The sequence below is a fragment of the Pan paniscus genome, chromosome 4, assembly GCF_029289425.2.
Source record: "Pan paniscus chromosome 4, NHGRI_mPanPan1-v2.0_pri, whole genome shotgun sequence".
NCBI lineage: Eukaryota > Metazoa > Chordata > Mammalia > Primates > Hominidae > Pan > Pan paniscus.
In genome coordinates this window covers 157,055,292-157,076,814 of record NC_073253.2, presented here as the reverse complement: position 1 = coordinate 157,076,814, position 21,523 = coordinate 157,055,292, and the positions used below count along the sequence as shown (strand labels likewise).

General features: G+C 35.2%; 1 protein-coding gene across 5 annotated transcripts in view; it reads right to left on the bottom strand.

Annotated features, from left to right (window-relative positions):
- Nucleotides 1–21,523, bottom strand: part of GABRA1 (gamma-aminobutyric acid type A receptor subunit alpha1) — a 52,779-nt gene that overhangs the window by 6,390 nt on the left and 24,866 nt on the right. For 4 of the 5 annotated variants that reach the window (XM_003808011.5, XM_057302374.1, XM_034960917.2 and 1 more), the window contains 4 exons: nt 20,221–20,441; nt 17,913–17,995; nt 10,858–11,001; nt 2,512–2,664 (listed from right to left, as the gene is read on the bottom strand). In XM_003808011.5, coding sequence (XP_003808059.2) covers nt 2,512–2,664; nt 10,858–11,001; nt 17,913–17,995; nt 20,221–20,441 — 601 coding nt within the window. Of the gene's footprint in view, nt 1–2,511; nt 2,665–10,857; nt 11,002–11,067; nt 11,814–17,912; nt 17,996–20,220; nt 20,442–21,523 lie in introns of those variants that run through there. The other variant, XM_034960919.3, reaches the window with a different exon arrangement.

Below are 21,523 nucleotides of genomic sequence, written 5' to 3'. Positions count from 1 at the left end.
CTTTCATTCTGGATGTCTTTTAATAAATGGTTATAAAGTACAACTTTGTTTGGTTGGTTCTTTTGTTTTTTTCTTTTTGAATCTACATGATCCTTTTAGGCTTCTCACAGAGCTCAGAAAAAAAATGTGCTGAATTCAAACTAAAAAGCATAGAAACATGTGTACAAAATAAATGTTAAAAGGTTAAAAGTCTAGAAAATTGTATTTGTGATTCTAGTGAACTTAAAATATTAGAAACATAAAACTTGAAACACAAAAATACTTGTCACAACTAAGTTTACAGACATATAGTTATGTTTATCAAAGGCCATGAGTCTGTTGAGATATAAGATTGCTGAAAAAGTTAAGAGCAATGTTTTTTGACATACACCATCTGAAATGCTGTAAATGATTTTCAAATCAAAAGATTAGAATTCGTTGGTGTGGGAAGGGGAAAATCACCTTTTAAAAGAACCTTTTCCAATATAGTGTTGTACTCATACTACAAAAAATAAATAAAACATAAATATGTCCTGTGTTTATTTATTTTATTATTATTATTATTATTATTATTATTATTTTGAGAAGGAGTCTCGCTCTGTTGCTCCAGGCTGGAGTGCAGTGGCACGATCTTGGCTCACTGCTAGCTGCACCTCCAGGGTTCAAGCCATTCTCCTGCCTCAGCCTCCCGAGTAGCTGGGACTACAGGCACCCACCACTACGCCCGGCTAATTTTTTGTATTTTTAGTAGAGACGGGGTTTCACCATGTTGGCCAGGATGGTCTCGATCTCCTGACCTCGTGATCCACCCGCCTCGGCCTCCCAAAGTGCTGGGATTACAGACGTGGGCCCCGTGCCCGGCCTGTCCTGTGTTTTTTGTTTGTTTTTTTTGTTGTTGTTGTTTGTTTGTTTTAATTTCCTAATGAGAAAAAGGCATACTCATACAGATATAAGCATCTTAACAAGACTTAGTCTTTAGTGAGTTCATTGCTAGTTAATATCGACACGTGGTAATGGGAAAGAATGAGTATGCAATGAACTGCTCTTTTGTTCTGCAGCTGCAATTATTCTGAATATTAATTTAGCTATATGCTTAGGCTATTGTCAGAGCAATGATTTGGTGTTTGCCAATCTAGAAGCATATTGCCAAGTTCAGAAGAAAATACACGTTTCTGGTACTTATAGCAGAGTCTTGCTTTTTTTCTGAGATAACTGATTTTTCATACACTACATATTATTGAAAAATGATACCATAGGAATCTCTTCAGGTGAATAATCCTCAGTTTAGACTATAAGCTTCTTAAGGCTTTTATCCTTTAGCACAGCTCTTAAAAACAGCAGGTGCCTAGTTGATATTTGTGGAATGAACCTTGATAATTGCACCTCTCACCAATAAATATGTAGTGGTGATTTCCAAATGAAGTTAACCACAATACTCCCATTTCAATTATTTTCATTGCAGCAGGATAGCTCAGAGGTGACGATACAGCATTGTCATTAGGCGAACAGACTCCAGAGCTAAATGCTAGGGTCTTCGTCCTGGCTCCATCTAATAGCTTCTAACTATGGGCAGATTACTTAATCTGTTGTTCCTTAGATTTCACTTTTAAAAATGGAAATAATAATAGTGGATAGAATTTGTTTTATAGTTAAGTAATACAGGCTAATTGTATAGAATAGCGCCTAGTATAAAAGCATTTGATTTTATGATTACTCAATTTTAAGCTTCAGAATGCAATTTTCATAACGAGAGTGGTGATTTGTGTTCAGTTCACTACTGCATTCTGTGTCTAGAAGATATTGTATTGGAATCTTTCATTTTTATCAGCCTGAAAAATACAGTTGAAATAGTATACGGGGATATAGGCAGGAAATACCTTTTTATATCAAATGCACCCTCTAAAATAATACATGAGGAAATAAATTTTCCTATTAGTAAAAGGTTGTTTACCCTTTAAACAATACTCAATTAGATTTCTTAACTTGAAGCATGTAGGTCATTAAAAATATTGTAATAGAAAAAATGAATGCATGTAACTCTACAGAAGTGCACACATCAGGTAAAATGACTTATTCCTGTAGTGATATGGTGGTCATTAATTGGCTCTCCCTACTTAAAGAAGCTCTGCTTTTTATAAATGTAAATAAGTAGTTCTGCTGATATTTTCTAAGCTTCTCAAACAACTCAGTGATTCATGTTATATATTCTAAATATATTATTTAAATATTAAGTTTTTATTTATGAGTTTTTAATATTATGCATTTTATGCCTGCTTCACTTCATTTTTATCTAAAAATATCAAATCAAATATTCATTAATGCCATCTATTCACAAATACTAAAACAGCTTGCTAGTTAAATAGTTTTAAAAAATATATACCATAATGAGAGTGGCAATTCCTTGAAACTTTCTGTTGTATGAACTTAATATTTGAGTGTATAATTTTTTTTATTTCTCTTTGCAGTGTCACAGATATGATATAACTTGTCTTCCACACCCTTCCTTGCGTATGTATCTTGATTGGGACTTACCAAAGACAGTTCTTGCTGGTACAGACTCTCTGTTGAGCCAGAAGGAGACTTGTGAGAGAATCACTGTCATTATGCATGGCAGGTATGTTTGAATAACAAAGTAGCCAATCTTTCTCTTCAAGTGGAAATGAGTGGTCATAACAACATATTCTCCTGAGAAGTAAAACAGAGAAGAAAGATGAGCAATTTGACTTTGGAAAAAGGTAATCTCTGAGATTTACTATGAGTACCAAAGGTCTGGGAATTAGACACATCCTTTCTCCATGTGACATCCAGTTCTTGGAGGAAAAAGTTTTTATCCAGAAAATAAAAGAGACATACTTAACACACAGTAAAATGACTCTGAGGATGAGACTGAGGTGCCAGAGTCTTTAAAGATATTCTTACCTCTTAATTCAAATACATCACATATTGGAGGAACAAATCTGGGTTTAGATTTAAGGATTGGCTCCAATCCTTAAATTGACTGAGAAGGCAATATGCTAAACCCTGTGACATAGACCAATGGGTCAGAAACAGATCAGATCTCTAGTGTGTCCATTACAGAGCATATCCACAATACCTACTGAAGAAGCTTTGGCGTGTACATCAGGACAGTTTAATTTTAGCTCCAAAACTGCATTAAATATCTCTTTGACATCAGATGAGTAATTTAGCATGGCCTGATCTACAAAACAAAATCTAGAATCTTTTGTTTCTCAAAATTTATTTTCCAGGATCACCTGGGAAACTTTTGAAGAATGCAGTTCTTCAAATCCCAACTAGATTTACAAACCATTCTTTGAAAGGTCAGGAAAATCTGTATTAATAACCAGATTTTGAGTTTATCCCAATTCCTAGATTGATCTGGGAAACAGTGGTCTAGTTAGGTGCTCTCCAAGGTCCTTAAACACTTCAAATTCTGACTTCAGTTAGAGGTATAAAGCAGTAGACACACAACCCAAATTGCAGGAGAGCCTTATTGTTTCTCTTTTTGCCTTATACTTTCTCAGTTAAAAATCTTAGGATTGTTTAGCCTTATTCACTCAAAATATAGGGTTAATATAGGCTCTAGTCACATCCTAACTCCAATTTTTCCTAAATTTTGATGTAGAGTGATCTTTCACATGTGCGATTCTGCCACTCTTTTTTTTTTAACTTAAAATATCTTAATGGAGACTGATTAGCAGCATTAGGCTTTCTCAACCTCAGCACTATTGACATTTTTGAACAGATAATCATTTATTGAAGGTGGCTGTCCTATATATTGCAGAATGTTTAGCAGCATTCCTGGACTCTACTTACTAGAGGCCAGTAGCAAACAGCTGCCCCTCTCTTGTGTGACAATATAAACTGACTCAAGCTCTACAAAGTAACAAGCAAACTTCCTAATCTGTATTTAAGAGTATGCATAGCATAGTTCTAATATGCACTGAATTCTCTTGTCTCTTCGAACATTTCAACATCTCAATATATTGGCCTACAAAACTCTACCTATCTTCTGCAGTTGAATATTTTGCTCATCTATATGTTGGTTCCAGCCCAAGTACCAGGTCCACAGTGGAATAGAAATTATTGTCCTATGGAAGAAAATGTATTAATATTTGGAAGCAAATGAATTTGACTTCAAAACCCAGATCTGCTATTTTCTTGCTGTGTAGCTTTTGGTAAGTCACTTAAACTCTCTTACCCTTAGTTTTCTTGTCTACAAAATAGTCAGAAGCACAATATGGGGATAATAAAGAAGAATGGCTCTAATTAAGATGATACTATGTAACCACATTATAATGTTAAAATAAATTTTAGTTTGTTTCTCCATTTTCTTCACACTTCTCCTCAATCAGAATTGGTAGAAGTGTTGGTAGAATAACACATCCTGCTTTCTGTAGCAGGAAATTATCTATGCACTTATGCCTGCTTTCATTATTAACTGTTATTGATAATAGCACCTGCCCTTTACTAAACACTTACTGTGTTCAACTTTATATCTCTTGTTTATATTTATAATATATCATACTTTGCATTTTAGTTATTTAACTACATACATATATTCCTCCCACCAAACTGAAAGTTAATTAAAAGAAGAATAGTTATTTGGTTATGTAGCATGACCGGCCATATCCTCAGTATTTAATACCTTCATATAGTGAAAATGGATGCACTGAGGCTTACGGTCACTCAATCAAAACAAAATTCATAAGAATCTTTCTTTTAAAGGACAAATGGAATGTTACCAGATTAATTTCTTATTATTTTCTGTGTGTTCCTCTAGTGATATCTTTAAGGTCATTTGAAAAGAAGGAAGTGATCCAAATTTAAGAAAAATGTAGAAAAACAATTTTCCCAAAACACTACTAAAATATAGTCTCATGTGGACATACCCATGCTACACTTCACCATCTCAGGGGCATGCATTATTATTCCTAAGAATTCATTCAACTGCAGCCTGCAAAATGTCACCAGTTCAAAGAAAAAAAATTCATCTGTATATAATGTCAGAAAAATGAATGTCTGTATACATTCCATTATCTTTTGTTGTTCTCAACATGACATTTTTGCAAAGATCCTGAAAAGAATATAATGTTTGGAGATCTGAAGAGCTATTATTTGACATTATTTTTGTTTTATAAACAACTTTTTCCCTAACAGATTTTCCCTAACAGAAGAAATTCCAATGTTTTGAAACCTTTTCCTAAATTAAATACAATTTTAAGAGTGTTGGCACAAAACTTTCAAATAAGGAAGAAAAGGGCAGCAACATCAGAATCATGTTGTAATAGCTTTAAAATGAAAGAAAAACACAACAAAAACAAAAAACCCAGTCACCTAAATTGGATTGAAATAATACGTCTAGACATCAAGTGCTTATGCACAAAGCATGTCAAATTATTTTCCCCTCCTTCAACAGTCTAGGGGAATTGTAATTCAAATATTCTTGCAGTTTATTTAACCCTGAAGGAAGCTTGCAAATTAGATGTGACAATATTTCTGATATATTGCAATACAAAAGTAAGGAGAGTGGAAGAAAAGAAACTAATATAATTTTTCAAAACAGCATTAAAGATTTGTTTAGACCTGGCTTTCAATCTTTGCCTTCTCAAATATTAGTTACTTGGAGGTAAATACCTTGCATAGGTTCATTTGGCTACAGTTTCCCTATTTGTCCAATTAATATAATAGTTTTTAATTTAACTGTCTCCTAGGAGGATGTGAGGATAAAATTACATAATCTGAGTGAAAGCACTTTTTAAAAACTCTATTTCTATGGACATTTACAGTGTGAAGATTAAAAACACAGACATGCATTCTCTCTCTAACTCAGAGATCAACCACTTGGTCATTCAACAAAATTGTATTGAACATTGATTCCATGTGAAGCTGTCATTTTCCTTCCGAGTATTCTAAACTTGGTGTTTTCTATGGATACTAATATTGCAAAAGGAATTTTCTATCAAAAATGTTATTGAGAAAGTGGTGGTTATGTTTTTTAATTGCTTCAGAGATTCTAAATAGAGATAAGGGAACACTGATTATAGTTCTAGATCATTTAGCCTCTCTGGGACCATGTCCTCATTTGAAATATAAATGGTTTGACCAAATGACCACAGAAGTCTTTTTTTTTTCCCCAGGACTTATATTCTATAGTTATAATTATTTCTCTGGAGACCATGTACTAGGCTTCATAAATGGAAGCCCCTAGGCTCTTTGGATGAATGATGATCACCAATGTTACTCCATAGTCAAAGAAGACAGTTGCTTTTCTTATTATCTTGACCCTTCTGGGTCATCACTACATCAACTCATGCAAAGATGACTCTGTGTCCAAAAAAGAGAATCCTACAACGTTTATTAGTCATCTCTTTTAAGGATTAACAATAGTCATTCAGAAGAAACTTTCTTTTTCACCAAACTTATCAAATTTTCTTATAATCAAATTTATTTAGGTAAATATGGAGAACTTGCAGTCATCACTGTGTGTTTTTAAAACATTGCATGGCATTACATTATTAATGTTTTCTGGACACTGATATTATTATGCTTCATGATCAATTTCATTATTTTGTTTTTCTTTATAAGTTATATTTCATGTCCTTAAGCCACTGTAGTAATTTTTGCATGGGCTCTCCTTGAAGACTTACTTAGAAAGCATAATGTGGTGAGGGTGGGAAGAGACAAGGGGTTATGCCACCCTTGACACATCAAGTAGAAATGACCCCTCTTCCTCCTTTATGCCATCATGTAGTTCCCTTACACTAGCTTTACTATTAGTATTATTTTTATTATTATTATTTTGAGACAGGGTCTCACTCTGTCACCCAGGTTGGAGTGCAGTGGTGTAGTCTCGACTCAGTGAAGCTTCTACCTCCCCGGGTTCAGGTGATCCTCCCACCTTAGCCTCCCAAGTGGCTGGGACTACAAACATGCAACACCATGGCCAGCTAATTTTTTAATTTTTTGTAGAGATGGGGTTTCTCCACGTTTCCCAGGCTGGTTTGGAACACCTGGGCTCAAGTGATCTGATCTGCTTGTCTCAGCCTCCCAAAGTGCTGAGATTACAGGCATGACTCACTGCACCCAGGCCTACTCTTATTATTAATAGTAATATCGGACACTTACTGCATACATTTTACAAACCAGATACTCTTCTAGGCAGTTTACATGCATTTTCTTATTTCCATCTCACAATAGCTCATGAAAAAGATACATACAAAAAAAACCCATAAAAATTAAAACACTTGTCTAAAGTCACACAGTAAATAAGTTGCAAAACCATCATTGAAATCTTTATAGTATAACTTCAGGGTTCATACTCTTAACAACTATGCTTCCACATCTTATGTGTCTCTGATGCCTGTTATTGGTATGACATGTAGTTGAGAGTACATACCCTGCAGGTCGACAACCCAGGTTCAAATCCCAGTTCTGCCACTTCCCAGCTGTATGACCTTGGAATAATGTTTAAACTTCTCTGGGCCCCCATATATCCCATCTATAAAATGGGGATAATAATATTACCTCAATTCTAGGATTTTTGTGAGTATTAGATGTGAAGAATAGAACAGTACCAATGCATGTTAGCTATTTATCTCACTCAACTAAGAACTTCTGAAGGGCAGGGGTTTTGTGCCTTTCATCTCTCTTCTTCAAGCCCAGTCACAGTGTCAGACACAGTAAATGAACAAGTGATTTAAGGATTACATGGATAAATGAATGAATAATAAAGACATATTGGATTTGAAAACTAACTGGATCATCTTTCCCGTTTGCCTATTTCTCTGCCATATACTCTGTCCAGTAGTATTTTTCTGCCAGGTGAGTAAGTGCACTTAAAACTAAGGCTGTAACTAAATATTCTTTTCCTAAATTTAATGGTAGTATCCAAGGAAGGAATTGTACATCTAACGTATTTGTACTGAACTAGAAATTCAAATATTGTGCTAGGATTTCCATCTTCTTGCCTCTTACGTTAATGAAGTGATTTAGAAAATATTTTGACTCAAAGAGGTCAGTAGGATTGTGTGTTTATGTTTTCCCATGTGTTGGTGGCAGGTAAGTAGGACAGCACTTTCTAAACTACCAAGGGGATTGAATGATTCTCTCTCCAGGGAGAATTTTAAAGTAGAAGAAGATGCCTTTTATCTAGTCATTCTCAATGTGTGTGTTCTCTCTCACCATTATTCTCTAGTCTTCTGACAGAAACAGGGAGGTAATGGTACCCAAGGTCATTTATTTTGATGTTTTCAGGGCTCCACAAAGAGACGTAAAATACAGCATTGCAGACCTTACACAAAGGTCTCTGTTTCTTTCTACTGAAATCTATCAAGGTGGATTCTTGGTGAGCTAAAGTGGTCCCAGAGGAAGTATAATTCAGTGTTACTGTGGAGTTGAAACATACATCAAACTGAGCTTCCATTTGAGAATTTGCTCATTATTCTTCTTACCCCCTAATATTCATTATGTGGTGACAGGAAAAAGCTTTTATTTTATGTAGGTGAACTTACTGCTCTAGCACAGAATGATTACTTCTGGTGGACCCAGCCCATGAGGTCTACCCTCATAGGTGTCAATGGGTTGGGCCACTGTCTCTCATTCTACTAAATGACTGCGTATTTTTTCTGAGTATCCAGAATGTAGACAGGTTGAATCCCTTGAAAGCCAAAGGTGAGGAAGGCCTCCATTGTTTTGACTAAGCCTCTAATTTTGAACACATGGGATCTCAGGCATAAGAGGGTTATAGTAACATGACTAAGGTTGTTAAAGCTAAAATTAGAGTAGGAATATTCCCTCCTCTAAGCAACCTTTGAGACTTCATACATATATGCCTGCATACTACTGCATTTGATTTGTTTCCCAACATTCTCCAACTTCCTTTCTAACAAAAATAGATGAAGAGTTCCTTGAGGAAAAGTTATGTGTGCATTATTTGGTCTGCCTGGAGCCTAGAAAGTGATTATTTATCCCCCAATATATTCAGACTAACAAAATGAAAAATCAATTCCTGCAACAATCCTTCCTAGATCATCTTAAGCTGGATTTACTTTTTATTCATTAATTCAGAATATTTGTTCAATGCCTCCTATGTATCAACTACTACAGAAAATAATAGGGATAGAGAAGACAGATGTGGTCTCTTCCATCACAAAAAAATGTTAATCACAGCACTTAAACTACCTATTTTGATAATTACAGTTTATGTGTTCAATTTCTTTTAGACTTCAAGTTCCATGACAGCAAGATCTGAGCTTGTCTATCATTTAATCTGTAGTGACTGCCATTATATCCAGCTTATAATGACATTCAAGTTTTAAAAAGTAAACACAGCTTACTTTCATATCTTTTCCAACATAATATGTTGTAAGAAGGAAAAATCTTGAGCATTTTTCATGTTCTGGGATATTTCAGGACCATAGTAACAGCTCTTACTTACCGTTTGAGTACCTATTATATAACAGTCTGCAATATTTTATATTATTTCATCTTTAATACAAAATACAGGACTATCATTACTTAGGCAATACTAGAGTTTCCAACTGAACAAATGACTTGCCCAAAGTCACAAAGCTTCTAAGCGACAAGGTCAGAACTTGAGTTCACATCTCCCTCACTACAAAGCCTATGACCTTTCCACTATGCCACTTGGATTTGAAATAAGAAAAAAAGAGAAACAGTTTCCATTTAAAAAATAAAATAAAACACATAAACATTTAAGCTTCTGGGCTAGCAATGGGGGCTCCTAAGCAAGCAAGAGACAGATCCTGTTAGTCAGAACTTATCTAATAATCATAGCAAGAGAGGTTGACCTATTATTGGAATGTATTATGCTTGTGAGGGTCCCAATATAAAGCATGAAATCAGAAGAAGTTTTTTTAGCACCACTCCTCTTATTTATTACTAAATCATATTTCCTTAGAAATAAAAAATAAGAGTGAATAAAGTCAACTTAAATTTTGAAAGACATAATTTTGAAAAAATAATTCTTGACCCTTGTTAAAGCTTTCAGTAAATAATGGGCTTTGTGGGGCATGTATTTTTCTAATTGTTTGAGTCCAGTTTTTATTTATAATTATCTGGTCTGATGATCACATTTCAGATAGTACAAAATGGATACTTGAATAACAAAACTTTTATCTTATTGTTCGAAACAGCTTTAAAGATGTGGGTCCAGCTTTTCCACAGTGTCAGGTCTAGTTCTGAGTATAGAATTAGTAAATCAGTTACTACACTAAAAAGGATGGCATGCTACCTACTTTTAATTCCTACATGGAGTGATCAATGATGTGGTTATGACTCTGTTGGCTTTAGCTGCGGAAGATGCTTGGTTAGAGATACAAACGAATTTGTAGAAGGAATTGGCTTTTTGATGTTCTGTGTGTAATAATCACTGCTACAAATTTAGCAAAATTCATTAACTAATGGTAATATGTGGAGCCTAGACTATATAAATAGTTATTTATGAAAAGCTTTTGATGTGTCAGGAATTGTGATAAGTACTCTTTAAGAATTTAATGTATTTCTTCCAACCACCCTGCAAGGGGACTACAAACAACTGACAAGGTTGGGGAATAAGGATTTAACCCAGATGTTCATCTCTAAGAGTTCACATAGCTACCTGTTGTGCTACAGTAATTACATATAGCCAGTTTCTCAATTTGCAAACAGACAAACAGAAACAGAGGCCAAGAGGCATTAAATGACATGTCCAAGGTCACAGGTCTACTGAGTTTACATTAGTTCCCAGCTCAACTGATGCCCAATTTAGTGAAATGTTCTCTCTCCTAGACTTGTGTTACTGAATGATTTATTGAGTTCTCACAAAATATTGTTCTGCTTCTTCCTCCATAACTGAAGTAACAAAATCGTACTTACCTGTACTTGACTGGACAATTCCAGAGTCTACTGTTTGTCCAAGAAGGTCATACTGGTTTAGACGTGATCCATCTTCTGCTACAACCACTGAACGTGCTGGCTCTCTGGTCCATTCATAAACAACTTCTGCTCTTGTATAAGCATCTAAAAGGAAACAGTAGAAAATGATCCATATATTTTACCACTTTAATTCTCTTATTTAGTCGGTACCTTTTATCAGCTTCATATTTTCTATATCATGGTTCCAGAGGGCAGGCTAGGAAAGATGAGCTCATATCCCTTAATTTACAAAAACTAAGACACTTTTTCTGATTTTTTTTAAATCATTTATTCACTCTTCCAACAAATGGTTATAAGGATCTACAAAGGACAAAATACTGTGCTGGGGATACAGTAGTGAACATAAGAACAAATGTTCATTATCTTATGGAATATGCATTGTAGCAGTGGGGACAAAAACATATAAGCAAATACGTATGTAATTTCAAGTAGAGATAAGTGTGATAGAGTCATACACAACCGAGTAAAAAGATAGAGAATGAAGGGATGGAGACTTATCCTAAGTAAGGTAAGGGGCTCAGACACAGTCGTCTCTGAGGAAGTAACATTTATACAAATACATGGCAGATACATGTGAAAATCTTGGGGAAGAGTTTGTCCAACAGACAAACTAACAAGTGTCTTCTTCTGCTTCTCCTTCTCCTTCTCCTTCTCCTCCTCCTCCTCCCCCTCCCCCTGCCCCTCCTTCTCCTCTCCTTCTCCTTCTTCTTCTTCTTTTTTTTTCTTTTTTTGATGCAGTTTCACTCTTGTCACCCAGGCTGGAGTGCAGTGGCACCATCTCAACCCACTGCAATTTCCGCCTCCCGGGTTCAAGTAATCCTCCTGTGTCTCAGCCTCCCAAGTGTTTTCTTCTATTGCAGGCAAAAGCTTGACTAGTTTGAGGAAGACCAGTTTGACTAGAGTGAAGCATATGAGAGATGAAATGAGGTTAGAGGCAGTAGCTTTGGTCCTAATTATTGTTAAGCCAGGAAAAGGTCATGTTAAATGCGAAGGTCTTGATAAATGTAAAAATCACTGGAAATTTTGCTGCATGTCCATTAGCAAGTCTGAGTTTACTCTCCTCTTTTCTACTGATTATCATTCTTATAGATATTTTCCATGATGATGAGTTACATTCTATCACTCTTCTCAATCATTTTTATTTGCCATGTCACTTTGAACTTGGCCGTCTCCTAATAAGAGGTTAGGTCATAATTCTGATGGATAATTTACACAGTTTAGAGGGAGAGATTGTATAGAGTGAGAGAGAAAGAGAAGGAAAAGGAATTCCATACCTTTTCTGATTTCTAGTCCTATAACACCCACTTCACATAGGTTGGAATGATAGTACATACTCTCTTCTATTTAGATGCAGAATGAGGTTAAACATTAAAGAAAATATCACATTAGAAAAAGCAAGCTGTTTCCAGTGTTTTTGAGGGGGAGGCATCATAGTAAATGTTGGCCTATGACAAGAGCTTGACTCATTGACCAACAGTCAACTTCTCTATTAGGCACAGGGCCCGAGGCCCTCAATACTTTTAGGAGGCCACAAAAATATTTTAATTTCTTTTGAAATCCAAAGATAAAGTGAATATAATATAATCTGGATTATATTCATCTTTGTAGCAACCTGGTCATGAAATAATTTTAATTTTCTTCTTGGAGGAATGGCCTCCAAAGGCAAAAGTGCCTAGGGCTCATAAAAGTCATAATGCACCTCTGTTTGACCCAATCCCCACTTAAATAACCAGGCTTTTGTGTTCTGTCCAATACACATTTTCCCCAGATAAGATATAGTGAGGTGTAAAACTATAGTTGCTTTTTTACATGAAAATAAGGTTGCCTGAAAAAAGATGTGAGCCATGCCTTTCAGTCCCTAAAACAAAGCTTCTAATGTGATTACTTTTCACTGAGGTGAGTGATGCAGAAAAATGTAGCCAGTGTTCCCTGATTTTATAAGGGTAGCCTGCCAGTTCCAATATCACTTCTGCATCAATTTATAATCAGATGGTTTTTAAAAAGAAAATTTTCCATAAGTTTAAGAGAATGAACTAAAACTTAATTTAGTGGTTCATGGGACATGTAAAAGTACGAAATGGATAATTTTGAATTTATCTTTGTTTTTCCTTTTTAATTGTGGTTATCCTCATGGTCTTAAAAATGAAAGCATTTCACCATTGTGTATAGCAGGAGTACTGTGTCTATTAGGAGGGATGTAAAATGTGATTTACAAATCTCTTAGAAGAAGGCAGAGCACACTAGTTTGAGAAGGACCCTATCGCTTACAATTTGTAGATAACCGCATTTACTAATTTTTTTAATATGATAAATTATTGTTTTTTAATGGAAGCATCTTACCTAAGAAGACATAATGAGTTTATGGTAACATGGAGTGATTGAATGTTCAATTTGCAAATGCCTCAAAAGTCATAGAGTTTAATTGCATTTTACGGATGGTAAACTGAGGGAAAAAAATAAAATGACTTGTTTAAGCAGACATTACTAATAACTGGGAAAACCAAGATAAAGACTTAGGATGCCGTTCATTTGACTTTACTGTGTTTTGTAAGTGTTTTTCTAGGCAAAACTGTATATTAGATAGGTTTGCATAAGCCAAGCAAAGATATTTGGTGGTCGTGCAATTAGTGATGAAACGAAGTCTAGATCTTGTGTCATTTCACAACAAACTAAGATTCTTGCTTTTATATTGCACTGCTGTTAGCAAAAGTGTCTGCACCCTATCTTTTTATCCTTTGTCATGTGTTGTTACGGAGCTGCTAATATAGTTGTAGAGGGGGAAAAATGTGTTACCATTGACTTTTCATTTTATATAATTTTGGTGTCTCATTTCTTGCAATTTCATAGAAGCACCATTGCATATGAAAATGTGTAGGCCATCTACTACAAACATGACATCATTGTGAAGGTGCAGATGACTCATTATCCATGTCTCTCCATGAGAATCTTCCAAAATGAAGGGTAGATTCACATGATGCAAGTTGGTATTTTAAGATGGAGAATACAGATATACTTAAGGCCTTAGCAAAGATGATATATCCTATTGTTTCCTTAAATTTTAGTAACCAGAAAATAGTTCCTATGAAAATGTACTTGACCAGAGACATCAGCATAAGAAAAGTGAGATTAAAAAGAGTCTTCAGCTACTTAGCCAAAAATTTTAAGTTACAATTTCAAATAAATTATAATGCCCCCAAAAAAGTTTTAGAAATAAGACCACAAGGTGGCTGGGCATGGTGGCTTATTTCTGCAGTCACAGGATTTTTTAAGGCCAACATGGGCAGATCTATAGAGCCCAGGGGTTTGAGACCAGTGTGGGCAAAATGGCAAAATTCTGTCTCTACAAAAATTTATTTGAAAATTAGCCAGGTGTGATGGCATGTGCCTGTAGTCCCAGCTACTCAGGAGGCTGAGGTACGAGGACCACTTGAGCCCAAAAGGTTGAGCCAGCAGTGAGCCCTGATTGTGCCACTGCACTCCAGCCTGGGCAACAGAGAGAGACCCTGTCTCAAAAACATTAATTAATAAAATAAAAAAGACAAGAAGGTTTTGGTTGGTGTTATGAAAGAACTCTGTGGTGGTAAAACACTGGGAACATATATTACTTAGTATCAGGAGAGTTGCTAATTGACACTATCATTTCACTTTTATGAGTCTCTGTGTTTCCATTTGTATGAGCCACATGAACAAAATGATTTCTAAAGTTGTACATTGTTCAGAATTCATTCAAATTTTGACTCATTCCTCTCAGTGTGTTTGCAATGCATTGTTTTTTGATAATTAGCCAACAGACAATCATATATTAAGGCCTTAATAGATTCAGCTTTTGCCTAGGTCTTTATGTCAGAATCTGCAACCCAAGTCTCTTCTTTTGGAAGCAAAGCCTTATTTGGTATATTTCTCAAAAGCAGTGAAACGATCACAGTTGTATCACGCACATTGCCCTCGGGTTAGCTGACTTTATAAACAGAGCTTTATCCATAACTAGTAGAAAGTTTAAGTTAGCCTTAACAATCAGAATCTAATAGAGAACGGTAAGAAAGACTGCTTCTCAACTTTAGATTTTATCACCATATGGATAAGGTTGCTTCAGAATATTCATAAACATTTATTACAGACTGTTCCACTAAATTATTGAAAACTCCTCTTGTCTATTCTTTTCTCTGATATTTCGGCAAGATGATTACTTCAAAAAGTGAGTCAAAATATTTTTAGCCCACTCTTGCCTCAGTTTCTTCACCTTTGAAATATGCTAAGTAGGCCAGGTCAGAGAAATGACTGGACAACAAATGGACCGCCCCTGCCTCTTCTTGTGCCAATGCCAGGCAGTGGTAATTAGCCATGGTGTTCTTTTCCGCTAAGCATGACCGTCAAAGCCTGCACTTCAATGTCTAGTCTGCTCTGTTTCATTCCCCACAGGTCTTACACTCTCTTTTCTGAAGCTTAAACAGTGAAGGGGCATTTAAAGCCTGAGTCTTGTAACCTTTATCCATTCAATAAATATTTACTGAGAACCTACAGTGTATTTGCCTTTGTGCTAGGAAAAGCTGAACAAAGTATGTCCTTCTCTCACGACGTTACAGTCTCCAGGCAATAAAAAAGTTAACCAATAAGTAAAATGAATCATCATTGCTGTGATAAATGGTATAAAATAAATGTGCATTGTGATCAACAAGACTGGTGAGACTGTAAGCAAATTTCGATAAGGTCATCAGGGAAGGCCCTGGGAGATGACATTTATGCTGACATGTGGAGAGATAGAAGTCAGCCATGCTAAGAACCAAGGGAAGAGTAATCCAAGCAAAGAAAAGAGCATATGGCTCTGAGGTGGAAAACAGCTTACTTATTTTTCTTTAGCTTCAATTTTCTTATATGACACACTGTTTTCTACTCACTATACATTTACCTCTTCTTAAAATACCTCTAATATTCTTCAGGTTGACTATGTGTCCAATTAAAAATATTGACTTCCAGCCTTCTTTGCAAATATCATTGGCAATGTGAGACATTTGATTAATGAGATGTAAGTAGATTTCCACTAGGATTTTAGGGAAAGCTTTTATCTTTTTCATATAGGCACTACTCCTTTCATTTTTACCAACTATTACCTTCTATCACAAACAGAATTGCATTGACTGGAGTTACAGCAGCCATCTTGTGATGAGAAAGAATATCTAAAGACAACTTAAGACAGTGGCCTTGTTAGGATGCTGAACCAATCAGAAATCTATCAGCACTCACTTTCACACATCTTATATAAAATGATAAACTCTCCTTTTTTCAGCTATTCTCACTGCTGAAAGCATTACTGATTAATTTTTAAAAATATGCAGTTCATTTTCCAAATTAGGATTTTTTAAGATAAAAGGGGGAATTATTAGTATTTATACCAGGCTGGGCACTGTGGCTTATGCCTGTAATCCCAAAAATTAGGGAGGCCAAGGTGGAAGGTTTACTTGAGACCAGGAGTATGAGACAGACTGGGCAATATAGCTAGACCCTGTCTATACCACAACCATACAAAAAAGTTACAAATCAGCCAGGCGTGGTGGCACATGTAGGTAGTCCTGGGTACTCAAAAGCCTAAAGCAGAACAATTGCCTGAGCCCAGGGGGTCAAGCCTGCAGTGAGCCATGATTGTGCCACTGGACTCCAGCCATGGCAACAGAGCAAGACCTTGTCTCTTAAAAAAAAGTATACCAGTATATTAGGCATAAACCGATACTGTCCCAGGCAAACTATGGCGTATGATCTTCCTAACTGTAAGATTAGGTTGTGATTTAGATGAACTTATAAATATACAAATATTTAATATACTATCTGACATGCAAGTAATATGTAGCACATATTGTCATTATTACAAATGGATCTGTTATTCAGGAGAAAACATAATCGTTCATATTAAGGAATGTATATTAAATTGGGAAAAAAGCAGGGAGAAGGGAGTTATCACCAAATGCCTGTTTAACCTGGAGTTTTTGAAGCAGTTTATCTTCCAGTTTCAGTACAAAATGGGATTTATAAATAAAATTCTCTCTCCAGGACTGATGCTGCTAGGAGCCCGAAGGCCTTTTGCTATTTTCTTTACTTTCTGTCTTCCTACACTACCACTGTTATTTTTCTATGAATCATATCTTCACCAAAATAGTCATTTAGACTGCCTGTCTAGTGAGAACAGAAAATCGGTTAGGTAGTCCAGGAGTTGACTCAGTCCTTGTACATAACTCCCCTGCAGGAAACCAAGAATACATTATTCCCACTCACTCCATGCATGTAAACCAGTTGAAAGCAGAAGGGTAAAGAAAAGACCGGAGAACCTGACTCTCACAGTCATTTTTCTCTTGGCTGCTCCAAGGTGTTTCTGAATATTTTCAAACAGCTGAAACCCAGGAAGTTATTATGAAGGGCATTTATCCAGGATACTTTCAAGAGCACTAATATATATATATATATATATGAATGCCATGAGATACACACACATATCAGCTAATTTTCTAAGACTATGATTAGGGTATTTGTGTTTTTTGCAACATCAGTTTGGTGTAGGCTTCATTATTAAGAAACACTTACTGTCCTTTGCCATTTACCAACACTTTAATCTGGTAAACGAATTTAATTATTTTTAAGATCAAACAAGTGTCAGTAAAGATATAAAATAGACACAATGATCTCCATTAATTGAGAGGAAAATATTATCCATGAGGTAGAAGCATCCATACTTCACTTCTTTTTCTATAAATACAAATTCAGCATAAATAGAATTATTTCAATAACTAGTTTAATCCATGCTTTCTAGTTCAGTAGATAAAGAATAACCTCTCTCGAAGCAACATTAAAAAGTGAAGTCACAGAGCACTACTTATGGAAAGTCCATGTGGTATATTGCTGTTTAAATTTTCTTGATTCCCTTATCTATGCGTTTTTCTCACAGATATAGCTAGAGATCTCTTGCTTAATGACTTACAATCAAGAAAAGTCCATATAAATTTACTCACAACTTCCAAATTTTAGTGGGCAAGCATGGGCATCCATAGGGAAGTCCTCCAAATGCATGGGACATTCAGCTCTCACTGTCAGCCTTAAGGGAAACATAGAATACAAACAAGAGCCATATAGATTAGATACTTCTTGATAAGTACAAGTGGAATGTTATTAACTGTAGCAAATATATTAACAAAGAAGGCATAATTGCAGGGTTATGCTGAGCTGTTAATAATCAAATGATCTAAAAATACATATTTACAATAATGAGTGGATTCTATCCTTTTGTTTGTTTGCTTTAAGAAACAAGGCAACCCCTGATATTGTACAATGGGCAAGCCTTGTTAATATTTTCCAAAACGACCGTTAACTAATCCACTCAGCTATAGCAAATTGTTTGAGAATAACACTAGATGTAAGCAAATAAACACTTGCGTAAATACTACTTTATCCTTGCTTGAGAGGAAGACATGGATAGCATGGAAGAGAAGAGAATTTCTCCTGTTCTAAGTGCATATTTCTCTGCTTCTTTCTCTAAAATAGCACCAAATGCATAAAAGAAGGTAGGAAAAGCTGAAGGGGGATGTGTCCTCAGGCTTTGTGAGATTAAGATTAATACAACATCTCCATATATGATCTCACTACTTGCAAACCATTTGGTTTTATTTACAAACCCACCATCTAATTGAAGCTAGGACTCTGCTGTGCTTCTCTCTAGTCCCTGGGATGTTCTGTGGATGTGAAATCTATTCTTGTTTTGTTTTGTTTTGTTTTGGATTGCTAAGAAAGAAGTTCACTGAAATATATTTGCTTTCAGTTTGTAGAATTATAAGGAAATTGATATTCATGTCCTTCATATGATTTTTAGCAAGCATATTTACCCATATTATTAAGTAGCTCAAGAAACGTAGTAAGATAGATTTATAGCCAATCATTAAATGATTAGAATACCAACTAAAGCAAATATACAAAGTATAAATTTATGATTAAATTGCATTCTTAAATTAAATTATTAAAGAAAGTAAAAACACATTAGCAAAGGAAAATTTTAGGAGATGAAAGATACAGATGAAGAACACTGTATACATCAGAAACCATTAATCAATAAACCACTTAGGATATTCAAGTCTCTCCTCAGAAAATTGCCATCTAAGAGGAATGAGTACTGGATTTAGGCTCAAAGCCAAGTGTATGGTGTTTCATCGGGGGGGGGGAATATTTCAAATTTCAATTATGAATAGGTCCTGCTTAGATAATCTAGAAAGTTCTCAACACATGTGTCCATTGGTCCTCTATTTCTATCTTTTAGATTTTTTTAAGTCCTAATACATTTTAATTAGTTGGCTCAATATCCAAAGTGTCTCTTGAAGAATTTTTTCTTTTCTTTTCTTTTGGATGTTTGCATTTGGAAAGCTAGGCATTCTGGCAGCTTTCTCCAAAGGCAAAATATTACTGTACTTGCATACAATCCATAAATTGAGGATTTTGCCTTTATTACCTTTTTGTACCAAAGAAATAATTGAAAAATCTGAATTACTGTGTATTGACCAAATGTAAAAAACTCGTATCTAACAAGTCATCTGGGAATAAATTACTGCTGCTCTCAAGAATAAGTTCCAGACAATTCTTAATTTCTCATAAATGAGGAATACTTTTAAACATCTCTTTTTTTCTATATAAAATTCAAAATTTTATTTGATTCATGTTTCCTTCATTCAGTCATAAGGTATTCAACACTTAATAGATGCTAGGCTTTACAGCAATCTTAAAGAGAGGGAAATGTTTATAAAACAGAAATGTATACGTAGTCTTTAGTTTGAGCAAAATTAATAGTATCTATATTCTCGTCTAGCTATCAACGCCATTGTGAATTCAAATACTTCTTAAAATACCTATGTCTACATGAATCTGTGTTTTATGAATTTTGTAACTTTCCATATTTTTTGTTTTTTATTACTTCATTTTTAGTAGGAATGTTTTCAGATGTAGATCATTAGACGGCTTCTAGAAATTTAGGTCTTACTGGAATGAGGGAATATATGAGTTTTATAGTAGGGAGAGGAAGTTCCTTATATTGAATCCACCTAGCTACAGAAAATGATTTAAGAATAAAACTAGATGTAAGCAAATAAACATTTGCATAAATAATACTTCATCCTTGACTGAGGGAATTAGAACAGGTTGGAGAGATTTTTAAGATTGTTAAGGTTGAAAAACAAGGAAGCAAATATTCCACCATGGCTCATCAGCCTGATGATTGCCTACAAGTGGAAGGGAATGAAGTACAGAAACATTCATGAATGGCAGTGCAGCCATCCTTACCTCATGGTGTACAGCAAGGTGCCATCCTCTGTGATCCGCAGGAGTTTGTTGGGCATGGTCATGTTGTGGGCCACTGACTTCTTTCCATTGTGGAAAAATGTGTCCGGAGTCCAGATTTTACTTGCCATTAGGTTATTTAACCGGAGGACTGTCATGGGTCCTTTAAATTTTAACCTTTCATCCTTCCAGCTTTGACGGAAAAATACATCTATTGTATATTCCTAGGTAATTTTGGAAAATGACGAAGAGTTCACTGTGCTGTATTTTGCAATGCAAATATCTAACACAGACAGTGCATAATTTTTGCAACTTTGGAAGTATAATGTTAGCTAGGTGATGTTTTTAGAAGTAAACGTGTGATAGCATGTACATGTTGATGTCAGGAGAATCACTGGTTGGTGTAATGATTTTTTAAAAAAAATATCTAAAATGCCTGACATATTTTTTTGGTCAGAAAAATTTTTCCAATTATCTGCTCAGATATGTAAAAGGAAAGTAACACCCCACCTCCACCCTATCACAGCAGCACTAGAAGAAATAGAATATATCACAATTTTAAAACAAACTCATGTTAGAGGGTATTATGCACAGAAAAAAAATGTTTAAATTAGACAATTCCAGCCATAAAGATAAAGCCTAGTGTTTTGGGGGCCCTCTCATTGTCTCTGAAAACCTCATGCCCACACCCAAGTAAATTGTGATTCCAATATGGATGTAAAAATTCCATCTTTTTTTGGCGAAATAAACATTTTTTTCACAGATAATGTATATAGACTTTCAATTATCCTACACATTAAAGAAGATTATGAAAACAAAGAAACTGCTTCTACTGGTAATTTGAATCCTTTTCAAAAGGAAAAAGAACAAAAATAAGAATGCAGAGTGTGTCGGTGTGTGTGAGTATGTGTTTGTGATTGGACATGTGTATAAGCCACATGAGAAATGTTTGAAGCTCATCATCATTCACAGCCAGGGAATCTATTTATTTGAATAAACACAGCATTCCTTATGGCAATACCCAGAGACAAACATCTGCTAATCTGAAAACAAGCAATGTGACTTACCAGCTCCTAAAATTGAAAAGGGTAATATCCATCTTTCTTGCAGTACTTGCCACACTGGCACTAAATTTGGAGCTCAATGGTTTGAAATAGAGATTACCACATTCTCCGTTAATCTAAGTATACTCCAAACCAGAAAGAGAACTAACTTGAAAACATCATACTACATTTTCCTAATCCTTTAAGCCCTTTTACATCACAAGGCAGTTGTGTTTTTTAAATGTTAAACATATCGTCATTAG